The 10,381-nt window shown below is 39.1% G+C and overlaps 1 protein-coding gene across 1 annotated transcript; it reads right to left on the reverse strand.

Annotated features, from left to right (window-relative positions):
• Positions 1-2,525: 2,525 nt before the first annotated feature.
• LOC134679694 (odorant receptor 67c-like) lies at positions 2,526-10,110 on the reverse strand. The gene is made up of 7 exons (XM_063538642.1): positions 9,547-10,110; positions 8,585-8,753; positions 8,052-8,148; positions 7,397-7,501; positions 5,729-5,817; positions 5,261-5,327; positions 2,526-2,878 (listed from the first exon to the last, which is right to left on the reverse strand). Exons 1-7 carry the CDS (start codon positions 10,094-10,096, stop codon positions 2,825-2,827), a joined length of 1,131 nt encoding a protein of 376 aa, XP_063394712.1. The 5' UTR covers positions 10,097-10,110; the 3' UTR covers positions 2,526-2,824.
• Between the last annotated feature and the right edge of the window lie 271 nt (positions 10,111-10,381).

A 10,381-nucleotide genomic window follows, 5' to 3' on the forward strand; every position in this document is an offset into this window, starting at 1 on the left:
TGTTACAAGGCCCTTGGAAACCTGAGGGCCTACCGCGAACACCGTCGTTTGTAAATTGCGGGCATCTTTCTCTGTCACTCTAATTACGGCTTTAATTGGAGTAAAAGAGAAATATACCCGCAATTTGTGAACTTTGGTGTTCGCGGTAGGCCCTGAACGGATAGTTTTTCTTGGGCATTGTTCGAGTTGGTTGCACGGAGACCACTGCTGAGGCACAGATTATATAATACTGAGGGCCTACCGCGAACCACGTTCGATGTGTTGCCTCTCTGCCGCACTTGTAAACTCGTACGTAAGTGTGACAGGGAGGCAACACGTCGACCGTGGTTCGCGGTAGGACCTCTGGTTCGAATGAAGACGATATTATCTATCAACGGAAGTGATAACATGGTATAAACAGAGCGGCTACCGCGAAAACCGAAATTCGCAAATTGCGGGGATCTTTCTCTTTTACTCCAACGAAGGCGTAATTAGAGTGACAGAGAAAAATCCCTGCAATTTGCGAACTTCGATTTTCGCGGTTGTAGCCCTGAATCCGCTAGAACTTAGATTATTTTGTATACAACATTAAATAATGTGTTTGTACTGTTTGTAGATAATGTATAGATGGCTATGTGAATGGGCATAGATTTATTAATAGGCAATTGCGTAGGCATCAGAGGTATCTAATAAGTTTATGGGGATGGTTATAAGCAGGGATGTTGCGGATGCAGATTTTTTGACATCCGCGGATGCGGATGTGGATATTTAAAGCCTCACATCCGCGGATGCGGGTGCAGATGCGGATGTTCCGCGGATCGCGGATGCTGGTTATAAGTTGTCACTTTTCAGTTTCACAAATTGATAAATGGACCAGAAAGATAACAGAATGCTACCCAAGAGGCTGTGAAAGGAACCAGGGTGGCCAATGGAAACGCTGGGGAGATGACCTCAAAAAAAAACCGGGCAAGTGCGAGTCGGACTCGCGCACGAAGGATTCCGTACCATAAAGCAAAAAAAACGGAAAAAAATGCAAAAAGAAAACGGTCACCCATCCAAGTACTGACCACGCCCGACGTTGCTTAACTTTGGTTAAAAATCACGTTTGCTGTATGGGAGCCCCACTTAAATCTTTATTTTATTATGTTTTAGTATTTGTTGTTATAGCGGCAACAGAAATACATCACCTGTGAAAATTTCAACTGTCTAGCTATCACGGTTCGTGAGATACAGCCTGGTGACAGACAGACGGACGGACGGACGGACGGTCGGACAGCGAAGTCTTAGTAATAGGGTCCCGTTTTACCCTTTGGGTACGGAACCCTAAAAAGAGGCCGGCCCACGATGGATTAGACTTACAACTTGCAAGAGATAGGGAGAAATGGCAATCTTTAGAGGCCTTTGTCGAAAGACAAGCTGTTGTTACAAAACCCAATCACTTTGCTATCACTGTATAGAGCAGCAATAAAGGCTTATTTTATTTCTTTGATTGATACTTTTCATACGGCCACATTGGAGTTATCACGATAATCAACGGCGTTTCCCGGTGTTTCCCGCGTTTGTGTTGCCCCGGCATCAGTACGGTTACCATCAGTTTGTCACTGACATAAACGCCGTCGAGAACGTAATTTACTTTCTATACATCCCGTTTGCACTAATATGCGAGTGCGAGCGAGATGTATAGAAAGTAAATTACGTTCTCGACGGCGTTTATGTCAGTGACAAACTGATGGTAACCGTACAGGAAGAGTGACATACACAAAGCGTTTCACTGTCGTAGCGCAAGCAAGTTACCTTAGCTAGGCAAGGCCCCAGTGGTAAAAGGTGAGATAAACAAAACAACGGGTTGCACTCCAAGAGTGCCGGCAGAAGTGAAAACTCAACGACATTGTAACAGTTTTTCGATCAGGTCACGTGTCCGCCTTACGAATTTTCAATCTGTTAATCTGTCGGTCACGTGACCTGTCGCGAGTGTAACATTTTTTCCCCATCATCACAAAAAGTGCACAGCGCTGCTAAAGAAGTTTTCACTTCAAAAATCCCAGCAGTTACCAGTGGTAACAGCTTGGTGGTAACAGGTGGGAATAGACCGTGCCATATGAAGCCCGAAGCCCGAATAAGCTACACGGAGTAGGTATTTATAGAAGTCGAGAAAGGAGAGCGGCAGGTGCGAATCGTCGGACTGACCCAAATGTACTGGTATTAGTCAATTTGGATACTAAATTGTAGTATTTTTATTTTATAGGCACTAAGTGCAATAACAAGGATTTTTCTGATGGTCTAACAGTTTTTTTTGTACACAGTGGGAGTGGCAAAATAGTATACAATCTACAGATTTCAGATACCTTTTATACCAATATTTATTAGGTAGGTAATATATGTATGACTGCATCTGCAGTACCTTAAAATTATATAAGTGCCTCTAGATAAAAACATTAAAAACCTACATTGTGACACTTGAACTACGGTAGTAGGTACTATTATAGTTATTCTGTGCTTGAACTGCGTGTGCTGTCAAAATCATTGCAGACCTCTCTTGTACGGATATGATGGTCGTTCTTGTCTACGTGACAGCGTGATAAAACGGTGTCCGTCACTTTCTATCCCACGGTGTTAAAAAGTGACAGTTATCTTATCACGTGGATAAAGATGGATAAAGCCATCCATAATAAGCCGGCTGGTCTAACTCTACTTAACTCATTGGCGTGGGTGGATAATGGATTGTCCAAGTTCTGAATAAACTATAACTATGTGACGTTAGAAGTTAGATTAGAACTGTGATGAACTGGATGAGCAAAATCTTTTTACATACTCGTACTTAAACGAAACACATTTCAGTCATTGTTCACTTGTAAACAGTCTTCAGAAGAGCGAAGAGAGACCACGACCGACTGAGTATCTGGAATGAAACAATAAAATAATGTATTAAATTAATCATAAAGTTGTGTACCTACTAGTCCTACTACGTACTTAACTTATGGGGGCCAGACGCTATCAATATTAAGTATAATGGTAATGCTTTAAGTGAAAACATTACCTACTTACTATTCGTGGTTGAATGAATTTAAAATGAAGGTATGAAAATGAAATAATATTGTTAATTATAAATTAACGAAAGAATGATAACATATTTAAAGTTAGACCAAGAAAATTCTGCAACGATTTTGATAGCACACGCGGTGCAAGTGTTATTTTAAACGTTCAACTTCTATGAAATTATGACGTATAAAATAACATTTGTACTGCGTAGGTATACTATCAAAATCGTTGCAGACTTTTCTTGGTCTAATTCTATTTATTTTCCATAATTTTTAATGACATTCTTAATGATAGACTGGACTGGATCGCACTAGTTTCTCCAAACAAAAACGTCACTGACATAGCTAATCCATATCGTATCTAGATGTATAATATAATAATATTTGACGTAGGTATCTTAAAGTTCTAATCGGGTCGATTATGTGTTGTGAATAACGCTTATTTTTAGGCTTAAAGACTCGAGCCCTCAAGTCTCGTAAGTCTTGAAGACTCGACTATATTTGAGAATTGTATTTATTTATTTTACGCGTATGGATGTAAGAAATCGTATTTACCGCCTTTGAGGCGTTAAGCCTCGAGAGCCTTAAAGGTTCGAGTATTTAAGCCTCGAAATGAGAGTTATTCACAACACTAGCCGCCGATAGCGTTTGTCTCGTGTGTCTCTTACTAACGCACGGTGTCACAAAATGACGTATGGGTACTGTGTCACGGCATGCGTGATATTTAAGCGCTGATTCAGAGATCTCAGAATTAAAATTTCCTGTCCGCATTAAATATCTGAATGGGTAGTACCGAATAGGTAAAGGAAAACGCTCAATTTCTTGCGTTCGTGTTAATTCGGCTAATCCTCGTTTTTAAACATTACTGCCCAATTCGAACTTTGAGATACATGGGTGCATTACATTTGTTATAATTACTTTTCATATATTATAGTTTGATATATCGTTATTTGGAATAACGTAATAAATGGCATACTACCGTAATACCTAATTAACGGTATACATAATGTTATTATTGATATAATGATCATAAGGTATATTTACACTTCCCCTAATATACATTGTCATAATGATTAAATACTCTAAAGTGTATTATTTGTTATAACAAGTGACATCACATAATTATTTGTATGGCATAATAGTTGCATGACATAAATGGGTAAGGTTAGGTTGGAACTGCGACTATTTATGTATAAACGAATAACTACCTAACAAAAGGAGGGTTAGGTTAGGTTAGAACTTTGACCCTCCGTAGAATAAAATACTCTAACAAAAAAGTGGTTTAGGTTAGGTTTGAACTGCGGCCCCCGCAGAACTAAAAACGTGAAAAAATTGGTTAGGTTAGGTTAGAACTGTGACCTCCCTAGGTTAAAATAGCTAGCAAAAGCAGTAGACTTGCGTACTAGTTATAAAAAGTATGTAAAACTTTACGTTATCAGTAAATGAAATATGACACAAAAGGTTATACAATATATGTATTTATACTTGATAAAATTGTATGAAGTATTACGTTATACAAAAATATAATATTACAAATGTTATTATAAAACATGTATTTATAATATTTGAAAATTATATCACATTAGGCATTATATCATGACAATTTAGATGAAATCACAATATATTAAAGGAAACGTATGATAAAAATGACATTATAACATACAATAATATATCAAATGGCGTTATAACAAATGTATGATAGTTTTTTTATAATTATATTAAACATTACACACCCGAGATACATCAATTCTCTTCTTCCTCGCGTTATCCCGGCATTTCGCCACGGCTCATGAGAGCCTGGGGTCCGCTTGACAACTCATCCCATGATTTGACGTAGGCACTAGTTTTTACAAAAGCGACTGCTATCTGACCTTCCAACCCAGAGGGTAAACTAGGCCTTATTGGGATTAGTCCGGTTTCCTCACGATGTTTTCTTCACCGAAAAGCGACTGGTATATATCAAATGATATTTCGTACATAAGTTCCGAAAAACTCATTGGTACGAGCCGGGGTTTGAACCCGCGACCTCCAGATTGCAAGTCGCACGCTCTCACCGCTAGGCCACCAGCGCTTTTTCGAGATACGTCAATTATTAGATCTAGAAACGATATGGATTAGATATGTCAGTGTCAAATGTGACGTTTCTTCAAACTGACGTATCTTAAAGTTCGAATCGGGCCGAACTTCACTTCGGGCGGGGGGATCGGGGTTCGTCGGGCTGCGGCTGTCAATGCTTGACTTACCGTAGTGAATGCTGTCAAATTGACATCCGCGAATCGGGCCGCTGTCAGCTTACATGGTCTGCGTGATCTGCGAATAGGAAATAAAATATGCAACTAAATATGTACCTTTCGTATGTGGTTTGTCAAAAAATCACCTACTTTTTAAATTGCAAGGGTGAGGTTAAAAAACGCAGGTGACGGGCCTGTCGACATACGCAATTACGCACAAATAAAGTTTAGTTTGATAAACATATATATTTCGAAATGTTCTAGCCGAATAATACCAGAATCTGAATCAACGAAGTGAGCTCATACATCTAAGTTTTACCAGCGTTTAAATAACTTTCTCGATTCGCAGACTAGAAGTTTTCTTTTAGTGAAATAGATGTACGTTCTAGTTCTAGTCTATTCATTTTTTGAATGTTTTTTTTTATTTAGTTCGTCCGTTAGTTAGTTACGGTATTAGGTAAGTATATATTGTATTCTTACTTGGTCAAGACAAGCAGCACATTCCTCTTCATACGCTGATCCGCTTGATACCACTCGCTATTGTAGATGGCGTCACTTATTTCCATACTCTGAAACCAGACCACAGCTTGTGTTGTAATTCACGGTTATTTCTACACATACACAGACGTAGAGACTTTATTCTGTATGCCACTTTCCCCCTTTATTCATAAAACTTTACGGGTCTGATATAGTTACATTATATTTTATCCCTTTCTTACAAACACATAAGTCAAAATGACAGATAAAGACAAACCATTATTAGCTAATTGAGGCTTGTAGCGCGTTTGTGAATATATTAGTCTTTTGACTTTGATAAATAGCATGTGAAAAATATGTTGTGATAGGGTAACTGCTCAATTTCATATCATATCATATAATTTATTCCATTGTAATCAATCATTTTCATTCATTGCCTTCTTGTTTTGTTAGAAAATTTCAAAATGGGGTAGAAGGGTCAGTTATTGGAGGGGAACCGGCGTTAGTATAGTACCTACTCTATCTATATTAAGTTCATTTTCTTGCCGACTTTATCCCGTCCTTATATAGCCCCCGATGTAGGACAGCAGGAAGATCTGAGTGAGGCTCATAGGCAGGAACGCCATGAACGAGATCACCATATCCATGTCTTCGACTGGGAACATCATCATCATCACCCAACTTACCGACTTCATCAGCATGTCCGCGAAGTTGTACAGGAGGAAGATCTACGAGAGGCTCATAGACAGAAATATCATCATCATCATCACCCGACTTCTTAGTCTTACCGACATCATCAGCATGTCCGCGAAGTAGCACAGGAGGAAGATCTGAGTGAGGCTCATAGATAAAAACATCATCACCATCATCATCATCATCACCCGACTTCTTACTGACTTCATCAGCGTGTCCGCAAAGTAAGTAGCACAGGAGGAAAATCTGCGTGAGGCTCATAAACAGGAACATCGTCATCATCACCCGACTTACTGACTTCATCAGCATGTCCGCGAAGTAGCACAGGAGGAAGATCTGCGTGAGGCTCATAGACAGAAATATCATCATTATCATCACCCGACTTCTTACCGACTTCATCAGCATGTTGGCGAAGTAAGTAGCACAGGAGGAAGATCTGCGTGAGGCTCATAGACAGGAACATCATCATCATCATCATCCGACTTACCGACTTCATCAGCATGTCCGCGAAGTAGCATAGGAGGAAGATCTGCGTGAGGCTCATAGACAGAAATATCATCATCATCATCACCCGACTTCTTACTGACTTCATCAGCATGTTGGCGAAGTAAGTAGCACAGGAGGAAGATCTGCGTGAGGCTCATAGACAGGAACATCATCATCATCATCACCCGACTTACCGACTTCATCAGCATGTCCGCGAAGTAGCACAGGAGGAAGATCTGCGTGAGGCTCATAGACAGAAATATCATCATCATCATCACCCGACTTCTTACTGACTTCATCAGCATGTTCGCGAAGTAAGTATCACAGGAGGAAGATCTGCGTGAGGCTCAGCATAGACAGAATCATCATCACCCGACTTCTTAGTCTTCTTACTGACTTCATCAGCATGTCCCCGAAGTATTAGCACAGGGGGAAAATCTGCGTGAGGCTTATAAACAGGAACATCATCATCATCATCATCACCCGACTTACCGACTTCATCAGCATGTCCGCGAAATAGCACAGCAGGAAGATCTGAGTGAGGCTCATGGACAGGAACGCCATGAACGAGATCACCACGCCCATGTCCTCCACCGACTGGGAACATCATCATCATCATTAATGGTCATCACCCGAAAGGACCAGATATAGTCAGGATTGATTCGATTTTTTGTGCCAAAGTCGCAAAATGTCTAGCACAAATTTTAATACGACGTCGTCGATAGTACAATATCAAAGTCGTTAACTTTTTTTACATAATTTAACCTTTATTAGCCTACCTAACATAGGTAGGTATCTACTTTAGATATTAAATGTAACGATAAAAAATATTACGCCCATTCCACAGCATTGCCAACTCGTACATCGTTACAAAATGTAGCATTATCCCAGTAAAATACCGCATACAGCATAATTTCGGATTCTGATTTTGTGTAGAATCGCAGCCGGTAAGAAAATAATACCATTAATCTTTGCACGACTTTGACACAAAGAACGTAAAGTATAGCTGGTCAAGCAAATCGTGTCAGTAAAAAAGGCGCGAAATTCAAATTTTCTATGAGACGATATCCCTTCGCGCCTACATTTTTCAAATTTGCCGCCTTTTTCTACTGACAAGATCTGCTTGACCAAGTATAGCAAACTTTACCGTAACGTTGAACGCGCTGAGACAAATGAGAACGGAACTGGTGACGATGTTGAAGAGGGTAGATTTGGAGTACAGGACTTCCACTTGGTCTGCTAAGCTGAAACATGGAAAAAACAGTAATCGACCCTTAAATGTACACAATAAGATAACAAAGAAATATACAATAAGATAACAAAGAAATATAGTATACAATAAGAAGCATAGCGCAGAAACTGAACTAATCTCAAGGCTTTACTTTGGTTCCAGGTTGGATGATTAAAGAGGTTAGATTGGACAGCAGGCAATTAGCCAAGCAGACTCTGCATTGGCAGGAAAACTCAGCAATCATATCGGAGCCACATTGGTTATGCCGCCGGGACAGTAGCCTGCAGCAGGAAATTGGGCTGAATGGATGCAAAGCGGTCGGCAGCCCACTTGTGTCCAGCCTGGCATCCCTGCACTACGCTGTACCTAATGCTGTACCTAATCCAAATAGTTGGCATCTTATGTCTAGAAAATATTGTTGAGTCAAGATCATAACATAATTTACTAACTGTATCAAATCCTGGTGCCTTCTAACAACTTCAACAAACTGTCTCCCCTCTCTCTCGCACACTGCATCCTGGAACATCCGCTGCAGGATCCGGAAGTGCATCCTCATGTAAACGCAGAATGCGAAGAAGAATGTGTCCGTGCCAAAAGTGTTGAAGAATGCTATGAAAGCTGAAAATGTCGACGTTTAAAAATATTTAATAAATTCGATTACATTAGAAGTTCAAAATCGTCACGATGCTGAGGGCATTTGAGAATGTAGGTATGACTGGTATGATTAAATTAAGGGCTATTTTCAAAAATGCCAAATTTCATATTAAAAAATAGTTATTTGTTTTACAAGGGGGCAAAGTTGTTGTTTAACCGCTCGTGCTAATATTGATATCCGAGCAATCGAAAGATTCCAAAATTGAATCACGAGCGTAGCGAGTGGTTCGAAAAATGGAATCTTGAGCGTTGCGAGGGTTTCAAAGCACGAGGGTTAAACAAAATTTGCCCCCGAGTGAAACACAAAATTTTTCGCCACACCAATCCGAAGCAAATATTAGATGTAAAATATCAAACAAAATCAAAACAAATCAAATCCAAATTAATGTTATTAAATATTTATTATCCAAAATCATCATTTAAAAGTCAATTCTACCAGCAAACATAAGAAAACAACTCAAAATTTGCATTTGATTACTTTGCCTCACATGTGAATAAAATGCAACTTTGCTATCAGTTTTTGAAGTGCAAAGTAAGCCTTTCCGAGCTGGTGTGGTGAAAAATCCATTCCGCTACGTAGATTCGTGAGTCGTAAAATATCAGTGTCGAAATTGCATCGACGTCTCCATTTTGATTTTTTAAATAATGATCATTCATTTTTGTTTATTGAAAAGGGGTAATTAATGTAATTACTGTATTCATTAAGTAACTCGAATATATTAATGTTTTGCAATTAATGTGAAATAATAATACTGACTTGACCAAACTAGATGGAAATAGACGAAAGGCCACACCGCCTTACTGTAGGGATCGAAGAAATACTTGACATTAAAAGGAAATGTGACTTTATAAGTCCCTGTTGTCCAATATTCATATCCCATCGCTGAAATGGGCTGCAAACAAAATGTCACTACCACCCCCAAACATATAGCTAAGTCCAATTTTATTAAACTCTTTAGGAACTTAGTCGATTCTTTAACGTTCCTTCGTACGACATCATTTAATTCTTCCTCTTCAATTGTTATTTCGCCAGTAACTTTATTATCATCAACATCTGGATGTATATTTTCAAGTTTTTTAACAACATCAATCAAAACTTCTTGATGAACGTAGAAAAATGTGGCCTTCACTGAAGAAAGTAGGCAGATGGTCGCACAAGGTACTACATAGGAGAGTTCTAAGATACTCTTCCCCATCTGTATTCCTTCTATCAGCCAAAACAGTTCGCCCAGGGTGTCTGTATGGATCCAGAGGAAATTGACTTGAAACAATATTTTAAACAGAGGATCCCACTTCCCATGCTCCATTTTAATTCCGGAGATAAGTAAAGTGAGTTTAGTGATTTTCAGGGCTTCTTCAGCCTCTTTTGCTGACATTTTTAATGGTTTACAGTTTATTTAAGCCCAAGTTAAAATTGTCATAGATAATGCCGGACTTGCGTTTGTCACGAACACTATCACAAATATGACTAATTTCTTCCTAAAATACACATTTAAAGGTTTTTTATTGAAGCCTACTATATTAAACTCATTCTTTTTCATGTCAAATTACATGTTATTGTTAAATATTCCGTTTGATATGCATGCTCTATT

This window comes from Cydia fagiglandana, chromosome 2 (genome assembly GCF_963556715.1).
Source record: "Cydia fagiglandana chromosome 2, ilCydFagi1.1, whole genome shotgun sequence".
Taxonomy (NCBI): Eukaryota; Metazoa; Arthropoda; class Insecta; order Lepidoptera; family Tortricidae; genus Cydia; species Cydia fagiglandana.